The sequence below is a fragment of the Doryrhamphus excisus genome, chromosome 7 (genome assembly GCF_030265055.1).
Source record: "Doryrhamphus excisus isolate RoL2022-K1 chromosome 7, RoL_Dexc_1.0, whole genome shotgun sequence".
Lineage (NCBI taxonomy): Eukaryota > Metazoa > Chordata > Actinopteri > Syngnathiformes > Syngnathidae > Doryrhamphus > Doryrhamphus excisus.
In genome coordinates this window covers 393593-412500 of record NC_080472.1, presented here as the reverse complement: position 1 = coordinate 412500, position 18908 = coordinate 393593, and the positions used below count along the sequence as shown (strand labels likewise).

The 18908-nt window shown below is 36.4% G+C and overlaps 1 protein-coding gene and 1 long non-coding RNA gene across 2 annotated transcripts in view; one reads left to right on the top strand and one right to left on the bottom strand.

Annotated features, from left to right (window-relative positions):
• Window positions 1-18908, top strand: part of LOC131132636 (uncharacterized) — a 32324-nt gene that overhangs the window by 1949 nt on the left and 11467 nt on the right. The window contains exons 2-3 of the long non-coding RNA XR_009130408.1: window positions 675-743; window positions 12701-12766. This is a non-coding gene — a long non-coding RNA (uncharacterized LOC131132636). The remainder of the gene's footprint in view (window positions 1-674; window positions 744-12700; window positions 12767-18908) is intronic.
• The window catches only part of LOC131132635 (homeobox protein aristaless-like 4), a 29884-nt gene continuing 11113 nt past the window's right edge, over window positions 138-18908 (bottom strand). The window contains exons 2-4 of the mRNA XM_058078448.1: window positions 14865-15169; window positions 1247-1375; window positions 138-1181 (exon numbers count right to left, since the gene is read on the bottom strand). Coding sequence (XP_057934431.1) covers window positions 855-1181; window positions 1247-1375; window positions 14865-15169 — 761 coding nt within the window. The 3' untranslated portion in view covers window positions 138-854. The remainder of the gene's footprint in view (window positions 1182-1246; window positions 1376-14864; window positions 15170-18908) is intronic.

Genomic DNA, 18908 nt, shown 5'->3' with positions numbered 1-18908 from the left:
ACCCCTGTTTTTAAGGTTGGCTTAATATTATATATTTATATATTATAATATTTATTATTAATAATAAATAATATAATTATAATATAATAAAAAATAAAATAGCGACTTTTTGTCTTTAAGTGTTTTAACTCGGAAAAAATTTTTGAGGATATTTTGAGAATTTGAAGTCATACATTTATGAGAATAAAGTTTATTTATGAGAAAAAATTTACATTTACAAGTCTTGAATTTACAAAAAAAAATTATTTTATGAGAATAAAGTCATACATTTACGAGACAAACCTATAAACCTTTTCCATTAATATTTTGACTTCTTTTTATGTTAAATTATTATTTTTTTTTTTTAGAAAGGCCGCACTTTGGACACCCCTGTTTTTAAGCTTGGTTTTTCCCACCAATAAAATCCCAAATCTGTTTGGAAGTCTGCAGGGTGGTGAATGCTGAGTGATGGATATGCACTTTGGACCCCCCTGCCCCTCTCCTCCTTGTCTTGCACCATCAGCATCATCCACAATGACCATGAACTGATAGACGTGATCAATGGCGGGGCGCTCGTGTTCCGACACGGCCTCTGAAGATTCCGTCCTTCCCAACGCATCCGTTTTACATCACGGATCCTCGTGTTGAATCTCCAAGGTCCCTGGTCTCAAATTGTGTTGTTGTTCTTCCTGCAGGTACTTCTCTTCCTGATGCTGCTGATGCTAAAAATTGCAGCACTAAGGGCTGAAGCGAGACTTCCTGCGGTAGGTGGAGTCCTGTCTTTTGCGTACATGCGTGTTGAATGAAGGTAGTAGTGTTAGATTTCAATGCCTCCACCACACACACACACACACACACACACACACACACACACATCATGTGGCCCAAGATATGGCCGCACTGTGCTCTTTGGCCTTCATGCGCAGAGAGGCGATACTGGAGGACTTGCGGTCCGGGTCCATGTTGAGATCGTACGTGTTGAGGCCCGTAGCCATGCCTGGAGATCCCCCAAACAGGCCGCCCATGTGTGCCTGGCCCATGTGAGCCCCGGGGCTGGAGACGCCCAGGAAATCCGACACCCCGCCGGCGGAGTGGGGGTGAGGGGTCATGCAGGGGGTCACGGTGTCACAGGACACGACGCACCCGGGCACAGGCGACGCCGCACTGCCGCCGCCGCCGCCGATCCAGGACGGGTTCTGTATCTGACGGGAGAACAGGAAGTCAAGCGTACGTTTGTGGCGGTCGTTCGTGCAAAGTTGCGACGTACTTGTGCGTAACTCTCAGGGCGTGTCAGCAGCGGTAGCTCGTACGCTGCGGAGAAGTGGGTTCGAACCTGCTGCATCTGACCAAAACGCTCACGCTTTCTCCACTTGGCCCGCCGGTTCTGGAACCACACCTGCGGAAGAACATGTAGTACGTAGGTTGCTCATAGTTTTACCAGATTAACGTCTTAAGAGGAAAAATGCAATTTTAGTAGCATAAAGTTAGCATCAAAATTTCATTGTCAATTTGAAAAACTGAATTTTTTTTTTAATTTTTTTGGAGAATTATTTTGCCGAAAAATTTGCATGAGAGCACAGTCAAAGTTACGTTATTTTAAGCAATTTTAAGAGATTAAAACCCTAATAGAACAAGGTTAAATTTTTTATTATTTTTTTAATTATAGAATTATGAGAGTTTGCATTTTTGGAAAATTAAGGTGTGGGAAAAAAAACATTAAAATTATAATTAAAAAAAATAAAAAAAAACATTCTAATGAGAAGGTTGCGATTTTTTTTAATATATATTATTTTTTATTTTAATCAATTATATTTAATATTAATTATTTTTTATTCTTGTGAAATGACTGCTGATTTTCCCAATTTTGCTTCAGATTTTTATGCAGTAAAATATCTAAAAAAAGTGGTTATAAAAAAAAGTTCTGTTCCTAAATGACAATGGGAAGTAGGTTAAAACGATCTTAGAAGTCAAAATATTCACCGAAAAAAAATAAATAATAATAATGAATAATAATAATAAATAATTTTAGTTGAAATATTGAAGAGACAAGCCATCATATTTTTTTGGAAGTTGTAATATGAGAACCAAAACATATATGTAGAGAATAGTCATATTCAAACTCATTTTATGCAAATAAACTCATATAATATGAGGAAAAAATAACATAAGTAGCATTTAGTAACATAAACCTGAATTTAGGAAAAAGTTAGAATATTATGGAAATTAATTCCAAATATTATGTCAATAAAGTCCTAATATTACGAGAACAACACATTGAAATATTTGAAATATTTGAAATATTTTGAAAATATTTTGAAAATATTTTGAAAATATTTTGAAAATATTTTGAAAATATTTTGAAAATATTTTGAAAATATTTTGAAAATTAAAACAAAAAAATGGGGGGAAAAAAACGCAGATTGAATTTGAAGTAGACATTTGCCGAGTCTGGAATGGACTGTACTCCGATGAGTGCCAATATTATTTCTACATAGAATATTTATATAAATTGGAGTCCTCTAGCCATAAAATAACACCCCTATAGTGATCTTTACACTCCTATTTCCCCATTTAGTCGACATAATAAGACAAAATCAGTCGGCTTGAGTTTTTTTTTTTTGCATTATTGTGGATGTGTTCCATTGCTCGGGAAGCAGGGTGGAGGGGGGGGGGACAGGAAGTGATCAAGTGTGGTGCTTTTGTGTCCCCACCCAACATTACAGACACCTACTAGAATGTCTTCGGTCATCCGTATAGTACGGCCGTGATCACAGTGGGGATCGAACCCGCAACCACACATCGACACCGATGAAAACATTGAAACGCGACACCAGATTGCGACTCGGCTTTGTTTGCGTTTTTTCTTTTTCATTTCCTGTCCACTCATGCTGCTGCTTTTCAGACACTGTCGCTGCATAAATTACACAACAGATGTCTTCCTCCTCGACATTTTGTTTTTTTCCAAAGCAGGAAGGAGTGGCCAAACGGTTTTTTTTTCCAGCCACTTTGATGTTTTGGAAAGCAAGACACTAAGCTAACCATGCTAACATGTTGTATATCATATTTCATCCCATCTTTATACACTGATAATATGAATTTATCTGTATTGTACAGACTGAACCCAAAACTGATGCAAGAACATGCGGAGCGTATTCGATAGTCACGATGCATGCTGGGTAACATGAAATAAGAAAAAAAAATGTATGAAAAACTTAAAAATATTCATACATTTACGAGAATAAATTCGGAAATTGACAAGAATTAAGTTGTGAATTCAAATTTAGAATTTACAAGATTAAAGTTTTAGCTCTAGTTTAGTCATGAACGTATGAAGAAAAAAATGAGAGAAAAAAAAATAATAATTCAAGGTGTACATTACGAGGATAAAGTCAAACGTACAGAAAAACAAAAATAATTAGTCATACATTTACGAGAATAAAGTCGGAAATTTACGATAAAACTCAACAACAGAAAGTCATAAATTGACAAGAATTAAGTTATGAATTCGTAGAAAAACAATTTACGAGATTCATGTTTTAGCTCTAGTTTAGTCATAAACGTATGAGGAAAAAATCGTAATTTTACAATAACAAAGCAAAAATTTATAAGACTGAAAAAAAATGTATGAGAAAAAATGTTAAAAAAAATAATTTAAGGTGTACATTACGAGGATAAAGTCAAACGTACAGAAAAAAGAATTGAAGTTGTACATTTACAAGAATAAAGTCGGAAATTTACGATAAAACTCAACAACAGAAAGTCATAATTTGGCAAGAATTAAGTTGTAAATTCATAGAAAACAATTTACGAGATTAAAGTTTTAGCTCTAGTTTAGTCATAAACGTATGAGAAAAAAAATTGTAATTTTACAATAACAAAGCAAAAATTTACAAGACTTTGAAAAAAATTTATGAGAAAAAAAAAATAATTCAAGGTGTACATTATGAGAATAAAGTCAAACATATGAGAACAACAGAAAAATAATTAAAGTCGTACATTTCCGAGAATAAAGTCGGAGATTTACGATAAAACTCAATAACAGAGTCAGAAATTGGCAAGAATTAATTTGTGAATTCATGGAAAACAATTTACGAGATTGAAATTTTAGCTCTATGAGGATAAAGTCATAAACATATGAGGAAAAAAAACATAATTTTACAATAACGAAGCAAATATTTACAAGACTGTCGAAAATTTACGAGAAAACTCGAAAATGAAAATTTGAAATTGACAAGAATTAAGTTGTGAAAAAGAAGAAATATATATCATAAATTTACAAAAATAAAGTTCAGAATTTACGACCAAAAAAAATTTATGAGGAAGTCGTAAACATACAAGAAAAACTCGAGAATAAAGGCAGAAATTTAGAAAAATATTGTCATGAATTTATGTGGGAAAAAAAATGATAAGAATTAAAGTTGAACATTTATGGAAATAAAGTCGTAAATTTACAAGACAAAAAATCGTAGTATTACAAGAAAACTCTTGAAAAAACTATTATGAGATTTAAAGTTGTACGTTTAAAAGAATAATCCTGATTATGTCGTAAACGTATGAGAAAACTTCGTAATATTACGAGAATAAGGATGTCAATTTGCAAGAATAATGTAAATTTCAAAGAAACTCGTAACGTTACGAGAATTTCAAGTCGTACATTTACGAGAATACAGTCAAACGTACAAGAAAAACACATAGGACAGAAATGTACAAGAATAATGTTGTAAAAATTAATGCGGAAAAAACTCAAAAATAAAGTTCAGAATTTACGACAAAAAAAAATTCTGAGAATAACGTCGGAACTTTATGAGGATGAAGTCGTAAACATACAAGAAGAATATTGTCATGAATTTATGTGGGGAAAAAAATTGTAATACTGCAAAAATTAAAGTTGAACATTTATGGAAATAAAGTCGTAAATTTACAAGACAAAAAATCGTAGTATTACAAGAAGAAAGTCGTACATTTACAAGAAAACTCGTACTATTACGAGATTTAAAGTCGTACGTTTAAAAGAATAATCCTGATTCATGAGGGGGGAAAAAAACGAGACAAACGTGGTAATATTACAAGAAGAAAGTCAGAAATGTCGTAAACGTATGAGAAAACTTCGTAATATTACGAGAATAAGGATGTCAATTTGCGAGAATAATGTACATTTCAAAAAAACTCGTAACGTTACGAGAATTTAAAGTCATACATTTACGAGAATACATTTGTGAATTTACGATAAAGATAAAAACGTGTTCTTTTTTTCGTACATTTTCTTCATGTAGTACTCTATTCCCATCATGTACTACTTCGTGTAAAATTACGCTTTTTCTTTTTTTCTCGTTTTGACATAATTCTCGTAGAAATTAATTAATTCATTCATTTTTTACCGCTTTTTCCTCACGAGGGTCGCGGGGGGTGCTGGAGCCTATCCCAGCTGTCTTCGGGCGAGCCAGCCAATCACAGAGCACATATAGACAAACAACCATTCACACTCACATTCATACCTATGGACAATTTGGAGTGGCTAATTAACCTAGCATGTTTTTTTTGGAATGTGTGAGGAAACCGGAGTACACGGAGAAAATCCACGCATGCACGAGGAGAATATGCCAAGGGTGGAATCGAACCCTGGGCATCCTAGCTGTGAGGTCTGTGAGGCGCTAACCACTCGACCACCGTGCCGCCCCTTGTAGAAATTCTTTTTGACAAATTCATTCATTCATTCATTTTCTACCGCTTTTCCTCACGAGGGTCGCGGGGGGTGCTGGAGCCTATCCCAGCTGTCTTCGGGCGAGCCAGCCAATGACAGGGCACATATAGACAAACAACCATTCACACTCACATTCATACCTATGGACAATTTGGAGTGGCTAATTAACCTAGCATGTTTTTTTTGGAATGTGGGAGGAAACCGGAGTACCCGGAGAAAATCCACGCATGCACGAGGAGAATATGCCAAGGGTGGAATCGAACCCTGGTCATCCTAGCTGTGAGGTCTGCGCGCTAACCACTCGCCCACCGTGCCGTCTCTTGTAGAAATTCTTTTTGTCAAATTCATTCATTCATTCATTTTCTACCGCTTTTCCTCACGAGGGTCGCGGGGGGTGCTGGAGCCTATCCCAGCTGTCTTCGGGCGAGCCAGCCAATCACAGGGCACATATAGACAAACAACCATTCACACTCACATTCATACCTATGGACAATTTGGAGTCGCTAATTAACCTAGCATGTTTTTTTTGTGGGAGGAAACCGGAGTACCCGGAGAAAATCCACGCATGCACGAGGAGAATATGCCAAGGGTGGAATCGAACCCTGGGCATCCTAGCTGTGAGGTCTGCGCGCTAACCACTCGACCACCATGCCGCCCCTTGTAGAAATTCTTTTTGTCAAATTATCAAATGATATTTTTTAGAACGGGCCGCAAATGGCCCCCGGAGCCACACTTTAGACACTCGTAGTCTAACAGCGGCTAGCCGTCTCCTTAACATGTGATTGATTCCCAGCCCAATTTGTTGTTTCTTATGAATGAGCGTACGTAAGCACGTATGCACACACGCCGTGTCGTTGACAGTAATTGGTCAAGACCGTGACAGCTTAAGTAGCTGCTGGACGTTCAATGAGCCTTTTATTTATGTTCCAGCCCCCCGGGAAGAGAAACGCCAAATAGGCCCCAGCAGGAGACCCGCACGGGTCCAGGAACACTTTGAAGTGCGAGACCGCCTCGCAGGATTGATAACCCGCCTCCGCTGTCACTCATGTCGGCCCAAAAGAAACCCGAGGCTGAGCCTGGCTTCAGTTTTCCAACACCCCCCCCCCCCCCCCCCCAAAAGCAGCCATCATGTGACAGGAAATACTCGGGGACCGCTCTCTCGCTCTTTATTAAAAAGGCGCCTCCTTCCTGCTTCACCCTCAAATCTTCCCTGGATATGCCTGGATCACTTCTCCAGTATACAATTTTATTTTTATCATAAAGATATGAATATACGAGGAAAAAAATTAATTTGAGGGGAAAAAATTACGGGAATAAAGTTGTAAATATACAAGAAAAACAATTAATTTGGGGAAAAAAAATTACAAGAAAAAAATGTAAATTTATGAGAAAAAATTCCTAAATTTGAAGAAAAACCCTTATGATGTTGGAAATTTCTAAGAAAAAAAAACTTAAATTTACAAAAAAAAGTTTTACATTTCCGAGTTTAAACTCATAATTTCCTGAGACTAAAGTCAGAAATTTACAAACAAGTTGTAAAGTTACAAGAAAAAAAAACTCCTATATTTGAAAAAAAAAAACCTTATGATGTTGGAAATTTCTAAGAAAAAAAGAAAAAAGAAAAACTTGAAGAAATTTGAAGAAAAACTCATATAAAGTCGTAAATTTACCAAAAAAAAAATCCTAAATTTGAAGAAAAACCCTTATGATGTTGGAAATGTCTAAAAAAAAAAAAAAAAAAGACTTAAATTTATGGAAAGAAAAAGTTTTACATTTCCGAGTTTAAACTCATAATTTCCTGAGACTAAAGTCAGAAATTTACAAACAAGTTGTAAAGTTACAAGAAAAAAACTCATAAATTTGAAGAAAAACTCACATGACATCATAAATTTACGGGAATAATTACGGTGCAGATGAGTACAGATGAGTGCGGATGAAAAAAAAATGAAAAAAGACTTAAATTTATAAAAAAAGTTTTACATTTCCGAGTTTAAACTCATAATTTCCTGAGATTAAAGTCAGAAATTTACAAACGAGTTGTAAAGTTACAAGAAAAAAAACTCCTAAATTTGAAGAAAAACCCTTATGATGTTGGAAATTTCTAAGAAAAAAAGGAAAAAGACTTAAATTTACAAAAAAAATTTACATTTCCGAGTTTAAACTCATAATTTCCTGAGACTAAAGTCAGAAATTTACAAACAAGTTGTAAAGTTACAAGAAAAAAAAACTCCTATATTTGAAAAAAAAAAACCTTATGATGTTGGAAATTTCTAAGAAAAAAAGAAAAAAGAAAAACTTGAAGAAATTTGAAGAAAAACTCATATAAAGTCGTAAATTTACCAAAAAAAAAATCCTAAATTTGAAGAAAAACCCTTATGATGTTGGAAATGTCTAAAAAAAAAAAAAAGAAGACTTAAATTTATGGAAAGAAAAAGTTTTACATTTCCGAGTTTAAACTCATAATTTCCTGAGACTAAAGTCAGAAATTTACAAACAAGTTGTAAAGTTACAAGAAAAAAACTCATAAATTTGAAGAAAAACTCACATGACATCATAAATTTACGGGAATAATTACGGTGCAGATGAGTACAGATGAGTGCGGATGAAAAAAAAATGAAAAAAGACTTAAATTTATAAAAGAAGTTTTACATTTCCGAGTTTAAACTCATAATTTCCTGAGATTAAAGTCAGAAATTTACAAACGAGTTGTAAAGTTACAAGAAAAAAAACTCCTAAATTTGAAGAAAAACCCTTATGATGTTGGAAATTTCTAAGAAAAAAAGGAAAAAGACTTAAATTTACAAAAAAAATTTACATTTCCGAGTTTAAACTCATAATTTCCTGAGACTAAAGTCAGAATTTTACAAACAAGTTGTAAAGTTACAAGAAAAAAAAACTCCTAAATTTGAAGAAAAACTCATGTAAAGTCGTAAATTTACAAAAAAAAATCCTAAATTTGAAGAAAAACTCACATGACATCATAAATTTTAAGAGAAAAATGACCCACATTTACAAAAAAAATTAAATTGTCTGAAGTCATAAATTCACAAGAGTAAAGTCAAAATGTTACGAGAATAAAGTTTTACATTTACAAGAAAAAACTCATAAATTAAAAGAAAAACTCACATGACATCGTAAATTTTAAGAGAAAAATAACCCACATTTACATTTTTTTTTACATTTTCTAAAGTCATAAATTCACAAGAATAAAGTCAGAATGTTACAAGAATAAAGTTTTAAATTTACAAGAAAAAAACCTCCTAAATTAAAAGAAAAACTCATAAAGTCGTAAATTTACAAAAAAACTCCTAAATTTGAAGAAAAACTCACACGACATCGTAAATTTTAAAAGAAAAATGACCCACATTTACAAAAAAAATTGTCTAAAGTCATAAATTCACAAGAGTAAAGTCAGAATGTTGCGTGAATAAAGTTTTAAATTTACAAGAAAAAAACTCAGTCGTAAACTTACAAAAAAAATCCTAAATTTGAAGAAAAACTCACAACATCGTAAATTTTAAAAGAAAAATGACCCACATTTACAAAAAACATTTTTGGCTAAAGTCATAAATTCACAAGAATAAAGTCAGAATGTTACGAGAATAAAATTTTAAAATTTACAAGAAAAAAAACTCCTAAATTAAATTAAAAACGGGTACAAAGTCATACAAAAATACCTAAATTAACCAAAGAAGGGTAAAGTTGTGAATCTACAAAAAAAATCAAAAATTTACAAAAATAATGTAAAAAAAAAAATTGTTATTTTTTTTTAATTTATGATTTTTTTGTCCTTGTAAACTTGTAGTTGTACAACTTTGTTCTCAAAATCTCATATTATTATTATTATTTATTTATTTTTAACATGGCCATAAAACTCAATTGCAGCATTAGCGTTGTTGCCAATAACGGCACACAGTGAAGGTTGTTTACAGGAAGCTAAACAGCTAGTCAGCAAGCGTTGTAGTGGAAAACACCGCCCCCCTAGTGTTTTGGTAGAGAATTGCGAATCACAAACTTGACACACGCGTGTGCGTCGGTTAGCTAGTTTTTTTGGTTAAAGTTTAAAAATGACGCCGGTAAGATTACTCGATAACTTACGATTATTTGGAAGTGATTGTTCGTAAAGATCCGATATGGCGGTGAGATCAGCAACGTTCCGTCGTCTTTCCCACCTTTTTTATCAATAATAATCAATAACAAAATCCCACCATTTGCCTACAAGTAACACTAACCAAGGTGAAGTGACACTAACCAAGGTTCCCATCCAACCAGGAAGCATATATGTGCATTATTAACATAACGTAGCACATCTTTGTATAGAAAATATTCCTGTATGTATTGGACGTGATAAGACGCCGTACTTTGATTTTTCCCAGCCGTATCGTATCGTTCCGATTCCGTCTAGATTAAGAAATGTGATCTCCGAGCGCTGCCAAAATTCCAAAAAAAAAAAAAACCTCAACCCCTTCCATGTGATCCTGGATCCATACCAAACCCAGACAATGTTGTTCTGTACGTCCACACGTTTCCTCTGCGCTTCCCGGACTGACAGGATGGAGAATCTGAGGAGATGTGGTGTTGTTGGAACCCCCTGACCCTTGACCCCTGACCCCTTCCGTGTATCGGTGCTGCATATATGACTCCGATCTGAACTCGCTTTCTCTCTTTGAAAGCCGCAGAGAGAAAAAGCAAACATTTTTTTTCATTGAAGTATGACATGGGACGGTTAGGTCGATCCATGCAGATAGCGATACCAATGGTGGTATCGATACCAGAGCGATACTCCTTTGTGGGATATTGTAATATTTCCGAGGTGTTGCTCTTTTTTTCACTCATTTTTGTGATAGTATTTTTTTTCATACTCAAAACTTCATTTTCCAAAAATGACTTTATTTTAAAAGCTTTTAAAAAAAAAAATTATTAGATATTTTCTATTTCAACTTCTTGTGATGATGATTTTATTCCCATAATATTTTGACTTTATTCCGTTAATATTATACATTTTTCCACAACCTCATTTTTCCCAAAATTACAACTTTATTCATTGTTTTGTTTATGGTAATTTTTTAACTTTAAAAACTGGTATTTTTACTTTACTCTTTAGTCTGAATATTTTGACTTTATTCTTGTAAAATTATTGTTGAATTTTTATTTTTTTTAAATGTTTTTATATTTTTCTTTTGAGGATTTATTTTTTGAATGTGCCACGGACCAAAATAAAAACAACTGTGAGCTGCAAATGGCCCCCGGGGCCGCACTTTGGACACCACTGTTATATTTGGCTGTCATATTTTGACTTTATTCTCATAGATGACAGCTGTTTTATTAATTTCTGTATATTTTTTTCATGTAATTTTTGACTCGTTTCTGGTAACCGGTATATTCTGCAATTTTATAATTTTCTCCACAAGCAATTTTTCCCAAAATTACTATTTTATTCACTTTTTTTGTTTATGGTAATTTTTTAACTTTAAAACTGGTATTTTTACTCTGAATATTGGAGCGATTAGAACTTTTTAGTCTGAATATTTTGACTTTATTCTTGTAAAATTATTGTTGAATTTTTATTTTTTTTTAAATGTTTTTATATTTTTCTTTTGAGGATTTATTTTTTGAATGTGCCACCGACCAATATAAAAACAACTGTGAGCTGCAAATGGCCCCCAGGGCCGCACTTTGGACACCAGTGTTATATTTGGCTGCCATTTTCTTCAGTCATATTTTGACTTTATTCTCATAGATGACAGCTGTTTTATTAATTTCTGTATATTTATTTCATGTAATTTTTAACTCGTTTCTGGTAACCGGTATATTCTGCAATTTTATAAGTTTCTCCACAAGCAATTTTTCCCAAAATTACTATTTTATTCACTTTTTTTATTTCTCATCATAGCACGACTTCATAAAATAGAATCTTTTTTATTTAATGTTTGAACTTTATTTTTTTGTCATATTCTCAGAAAATTTTGGACCTTTTTTTTGTTGGATTATAACTAGAAAACCAATATGCCGATATCATCCAACTCTCAATTTACGATATCGATATCAGCCAATACAAATATGTGTAATATGTAACATGTCCCCTTGTGTCATATACAGCATTTTTTCATCAGTTTTCATGATCAGGAAAAAAAAATCGGATTCCGATATCATCTGATATTGCATATTTATGCTGATATCAGGCCAATAAGTATTGGACATCCCTACTTTGTTCCTATGGTAAAAATTAAAAATTAAAAAAAAAAATTAAAACAATTAAAAACAATTTAAAAAATTTAAAAACGATTTAAAAAAATTAAAAACTATTTCAAAAAAATTGAAAAAAATAAAAAAATAATTTTTAAAACGGCAAACATGCGACTAAAATGACATTTCCCTGTCAAAATATTATCGCTAACGATATTTATCAGACATCCCTGACTACAACTTTTTCGTCATATTTTAGCTTCCCACTTGTACAATTACTGTGGAATTTTACATTTTTGCTGTTTTTTTTTAAGTTCTATTTTTATAAATGTGCCGCGGGCCAGTAAAGAAACAATTGCGGGTCGCAAAGGGCCCATGGGCCACACTTTGGACACCAATGTTATTTAGATAGTTCAAAACATTTCGTAGCTACGATACCTGCCCCCTGTAGTGTCTGGACTTGGTATCAAAACCTGATCTTGGTATCAAAAAAATCCATATCTGTATCGTGATATCGTGGGTATGGATCATACCCACGATATCACGATACAGGTGTGGATTTTTTTTTGATATCACGCAGGTGACAAAGGTTATATTTTTAGGTTTTATTGTGAAAACAACAGAGAGGATGCATTCATGGTCTGCGGGAACTTTGGCGTGTCAACGGAACGCAGAAGATCCCTTTTATCTTTTTAACGTGAGCGTTTAAGAGCGCCGCAGGGGGAACGGCGAAGGTTGTAAAGCTGCGTTCCCGTCTGAGGCGGCTCGACGCTTGCGTGAGTCTCACGCCGACCTTCGCTGACTTCTAACGCTTCCTGTCTTTCACTCCTCCAGATCCTGGATCATGTGACCCCCCGTCTCATGCCCGCCGTTTGGACGTTTCACGAGTTGGAGCAAAAGGTGGGCTGAAGTATGACTTCTACCTCACTCGGGGAGGGGGTGGAAGGGGGGCTCTTGGGGCAGGGTTTCACACCTCAACCCGGGAGACCACAGCGGGGACACATTCTTGTCTGGACAGGATGTTAATGAAAGAAAAACACACGCAATCCAGCCGGCTTAAGTCTTAAGCCTCCTTCCACTGCCTGCCCCGGCTTGGCTTCAAAAGCTCTTCTCGCATACAGGATCTTTGACTTTCCCTTTTTGCCGTACGGACTTAAAAACAGCAGAGCCGGCCTGTCGCATACGAGATCTTTGTATGCCATTTTTGGAGTAGGTGCTTCAAAAATATTACAGCACTCCGACTCCTCTCATGCAGGGGATCTTGGACTAGTTTTTTTTTTAAGTAGGCCCTTTACTGTCACATATAGGGTCTTGGACTAGCATTTTTGGATTAAGTTAGGTCCTTAAAAAAACGTCCTGTCATACAGAGGATCTTTGACTAGCATATTTTGTAAGTCTAAAGAGCAAAGCATGGATCTTGGACTAGCATTTTTGGATTAGGTCCTTAAAAAACATCCTGTCATACAAAGGATCTTTGACTAGCGTATTTTGTAAGTCTAAAGAGCAAAGCATGGATCTTGGACTAGCATTTTTGGATGAGGTCCTTAAAAAACATCCTGTCATACGGAGGATCTTTGACTAGCCTATTTTGTAAGTCTAAAGAGCAAAGCATGGATCTTGGACTAGCATTTTTGGATGAGGTCCTTAAAAAACATCCTGTCATACGGAGGATCTTTGACTAGCCTATTTTGTAAGTCTAAAGAGCAAAGCATGGATCTTGGACTAGCATTTTTGGATGAGGTCCTTAAAAAACATCCTGTCATACGGAGGATCTTTGACTAGCCTATTTTGTAAGTCTAAAGAGCAAAGCATGGATCTTGGACTAGCATTTTTGGATGAGGTCCTTAAAAAACATCCTGTCATACGGAGGATCTTTGACTAGCCTATTTTGTAAGTGTAAAGAGCAAAGCATGGATCTTGGACTAGCATTTTTGGACGAGGTCCTTAAAAAACATCCTGTCATACAGAGGATCTTTGCCTAGCGTATTTTGTAAGTTTAAAGAGCAAAGCATGACTGTTACATAGAGGATCTTGGACTAGCATTTTTTGGATTAGGTCCTTAAAAAAACATCCTGTCACACGGAGGATCTTTGACTAGCGTATTTTGTAAGTCTAAAGAGCAAAGCATGGATCTTGGACTAGCATTTTTGGATGAGGTCCTTAAAAAAACATCCTGTCATACAGAGGATCTTTGACTAGCGTATTTTGTAAGTTTAAAGAGCAAAGCATGACTGTTACATAGAGGATCTTGGACCCTGGTCACGTTGAGGCTCTTGGACTAACATTTTTGCAGTCAGTCCTTAAAAAACATCAGAGTCCCCTGGTCACGTAGAGGCTCTTGAACTAGCATTTTTGCGGTCGGTCCTTTAAAAAACAAAAACATCAGAGTCCCCTGGTCACGTAGAGGCTCTTGGACTAGCATTTTTGCAGTCGGTCCTTTAAAAAAACATCAGAGTCCCCTGGTCACGTAGAGGATCTTGGACTAGCGTTTTTTGCTGTCAGTCCTTAAAAAAAACATCAGAGTCCCCTGGTCACGTAGAGGATCTTGGACTAGCGCTTTTGCAGTCAGTCCTTAAAAAAAAACATCAGAGTCCCCTGGTCACGTACAGGATCTTGGACTAGCAAACCCGGGGCTGACCCGGCGGCGTTCAGGGAAAGGATGTTTACCGACGTGCCGCTGATCGCCATCAAAACACGGCAGAGTTGAGCTCATCTCCTCATGTGCTGATGAAAGCGTGCTCTCTCCAAAAACACAACATGTGAGGCCCAGGCAGCCCTTCAACCCCCCCATCCGACCCCCCCCAATGGCCTCCCCCACTCCCACATCTCCAGATTCATGTCTCGCTTTTTGCTGTGAGTGACGTTATCAGTGCAGGGCTGCAGATGTTGAAGGAACCACCGGCTCGTGTTGCTAGCAAGGAATTTTTGGAATTGTATGTAGCGTGTACTATAAAGTATTTAGTAAAGTATGTAGTACTTTTCTGATGTCAAAACTTACCTGCACGCGAGCTTCCGTCAGGTCGGTCCTGAGTGCCAGCTGCTCGCGGGCGTAAACGTCGGGGTAGTGAGTCTTCTGGAAGACCTTCTCCAGCTCTTCCAGCTGGTAGCTGGTGAAGGTGGTGCGGTTGCGTCTCTTCTTGCCCTTGTTGCTCTCGCCGCCATCGCCTTTGTCGTGCGGGCTGGCCAAGTCGCCGCCCGTCGGCCTATCAGACGCCGTCTTCACACCCTGGTAGCTGGCCTCCATTGTTAAATGGTCCGAGAGTGGAGTCAAGTCCGAGTCCGGTAGATTGGAAGTCTCTTTACCTGGAAGACGGAGAGATGAAGCATTAAAAAAAAACAAAAAAAAACAATGAATACAATTGTAATTTTGTTAAAAAATTGTTTGTGGATAAAGTTAGAATGTTACCTGAATAAAGTTATAATTACAAGAAAAAAACAACAACAGTAGAAATGAAAATTTTGCGTAAAAGCCAAAAAATATTAAGAGAAAAAATCTGGCACTAAATATAACAAGGCTATCCAAACTGCGGCCCGGTGGTCATTTTAGCTCACAGTTGTTTTTTTATATACTATATATATATATATATAATTTATTTAAAATTAGAGCCATCTAGGCATAAAATAACACCCCTATAGTCACGGTTACACTCCTATTACCCAATATAGTAGACATAATAAGGAAAATGAGACATTAAAAAAAACTTGTTTATAAACTAAATACATTTTCTTAACATTATTAGAGCTGTCTAGACATAAAATAGCACCCCTATAGTCGCATTTACTCTCCTATTACCCAAAATAGTAGACATAAGAGAAATGAGACATTAAAAAAACTTGTTTATAACCTTCTAAATACATTTTCTCAATATTATTAGAGCCCTCTAGACATAAAATAACACCCCTATAGTCACATTTACTCTCCTATTGCCCAAAATAGTAGACATAAGAGAAATGAGACATTAAAAAAAGTTTATAACCTTCTAAATACATTTCTTAACATTATTAGAGCTCTCTAGACATAAAATAGCACCCCTATAGTCGCATTTACTCTCCTATTACCCAAAATAGTAGACATAAGAGAAATGAGACATTAAAAAAACTTGTTTATAACCTTCTAAATACATTTTCTTAATATTATTAGAGCCCTCTAGACAAAATAACACCCCTATAGTCACTGTTACACTGCTATTACCCAATATAGTAGACATAATAAGGAAAATGAGACGTTAAAAAAAATTGTTAATAACCTAAATACATTTTCTTAACATTATTAGAGCCCTCTAGACATAAAATAACACCCCTATAGTCACGGTTACACTCCTATTACCCAATATAGTAGACATAACAAGAAAAATGAGACATAGAAAAGCAGTTCAAAATATTTTCTTTTAAAGTTAGAGCCCTCTAGATATAAAATAACACCCCTATAGTCATATTTACGCTCCTATTACCCAAAATAGGAGACATAATAAGAGAACACGATGACGCACTAATGGATTTGAATCGTGATCAATCTGAAGCCATAAGTGTGGCGTCTTGCAGCTCTTAGCGGTTTTGAGGAGTACGTTCACATGTCAGAGCTAAACTTTACCACCATTGGCGGCATCCAAACGTTTTCCATTAAAATGACAGTCGCTTGGCAACGTGGTCTGACCCATAATTCAATGGCGGGATTATGACAGGGTGGAGCAAATGCATTTCTTGGTTTTCACTTGCGAAATGTGTTGGCACTGAAGATTCATATGAGCGCTGATTTTTTTTTTTTTTTTTCTGTCTGCATGCGTGATCCGTGATGGATGGGGGCTGGGTGGCTGGGTGGCTGGCTGCATGGATCCACGACTGCTTCATAGATCATTTATGTCATGTGATGCACTGAGGTAAGGACATTCTGACTCCATATGACATGCTGTAAAGTGGCAGTATGCGGGGCGTCACCTGACCTGTCACCATTCATCGTTTTCTGGCAACCAAAAAGTAAACACACGCACTTGCTTGTCATTGCTGCACCCAAAACACTCAAACCTCAGACAGATCTGTGCTCGTCAATCATAGTGTCCGTTACAACCATACATAGTTTACACTTAAACGCCTCACTGGGGACTTTTACCTAACGATCGTGATGATTGGACAGCATATCTTTTTTTTTTGTATTTATCCCCTGGTCACGTAGAGGATCTTGGACTAGCGTTTTTGCAGTCTGTCCTTAAAAAAAACATCAGAGTCCTGTAGAGGCTCTTGGACTAGCATTTTTGCAGTCAGTCCTTAAAAAAACATCAGAGTCCATTGGTCATGTAGAGGATCTTGGACTAATGTTTTTGCTGTCTGTCCTTAAAAAGAAACATAAGAGTCCCCTGGTCACGTAGAGGATCTTGGACTAACGTTTTTGCTGTCTGTCCTTAAAAAGAAACATAAGAGTCCCCTGGTCATGTAGAGGCTCTTGGACTAGCATTTTTGCAGTCGGTCCTTAAAAAACATCAGAGTCCCCTGGTCACGTAGAGGATCTTGGACTAGCATTTTTGCATTCGGTCCTTAAAAAAAACATCAGAGTCCCCTGGTCATGTAGAGGCTCTTGGACTAGCATTTTTGCAGTCGGTCCTTAAAAAAAACAGAGTCCCATGATCACGTTGAGGCTCTTGGACTAGCATTTTTGCAGTCAGTCCTTAAAAAAACATCAGAGTCCCCTGGTCACGTAGAGGATCTTGGACTAGCGTTTTTGCAGTCAGTCCTTAAAAAAACATCAAAGTCCCCTGGTCACGTAGAGGATCTTGGACTAGCGTTTTTGCAGTCAGTTCTTGAAAAAACATCAGAGTCCCCTGGCCACGTAGAGGATCTTGGACTAGCGTTTTTGCAGTCAGTCCTTAAAAAAAAAACATCAGAGTCCCCTGGTCATGTAGAGGCTCTTGGACTAGCGTTTTTGCTGTCTGTCCTGAAAAAAACATCAGAGTCCCCTGGTCACGTAGAGGATCTTGGACTAGCATTTTTGCATTCGGTCCTTAAAAAAAACATCAGAGTCCTGTAGAGGCTCTTGGACTAGCATTTTTGCAGTCGGTCCTTAAAAAAACATCAGAGTCCCCTGGTCACGTAGAGGATCTTGGACTAGGATTGGATTAGGTTAGGTCCTTAAAAAAATCCTGTCATACGGAGGATCTTTGACTAGCGTATTTTGTAAGTCGAAAGAGCAAAGCATGGATCTTGGACTAGCATTTTTGGATGAGGTCCTTAAAAAACATCCTGTCATACAGAGGATTTTTGACTGGCGTATTTTGTAAGTTTAAAGAGCAAAGCATGAATGTTACATAGAGGATCTTGGACCCTGGTTACGTTGAGGCTCTTGGACTAGCGTTTTTGCAGTCAGTCCTTAAAAAAACATCAGAGTCCCTTGGTCACGTAGAGGATCTTGGACTAGCGTTTTTGCAGTCAGTCCTTAAAAAACCATCAGAGTCCCTTGGTCATGTAGAGGCTCTTGGACTAGCATTTTTGCAGTCGGTCCTTAAAAAACATCAGAGTCCCCTGGTCATGTAGAGGCTCTTGGACTAGCATTTTTGCAGTCGGTCCTTAAAAAAACAGAGTCCCATGATCACGTTGAGGCTCTTGGACTAGCATTTTTGCAGTCAGTCCTTAAAAAAACATCAAAGTCCCCTGGTCACGTAGAGGATCTTGGACTAGCGTTTTTGCTGTCTGTCCTTAAAAAAACATGAGAGTCCCCTGGTCACGTAGAGGATCTTGGACTAGCGTTTTTGCTGTCGGTCCTTAAAAAAAACATCAGAGTCCCCTGGTCACGTAGAGGATCTTGGACTAGTGTTTTTGCTGTCTGTCCTTAAAAAAAACATCAGAGTCCCCTGGTCACATAGAGGATCTTGAACTAGCGTTTTTGCTGTCTGTCCTTAAAAAAAACATCAGAGTCCCCTGGTCATGTAGAGGATCTTGGACTAGCATTGGATTAGGTTAGGTCCTTAAAAAAAACATCAGAGTCCCCTGGTCATGTAGAGGATCTTGGACTAGCATTTTTGCAGTCGGTCCTTAAAAAAAACATCAGAATCCC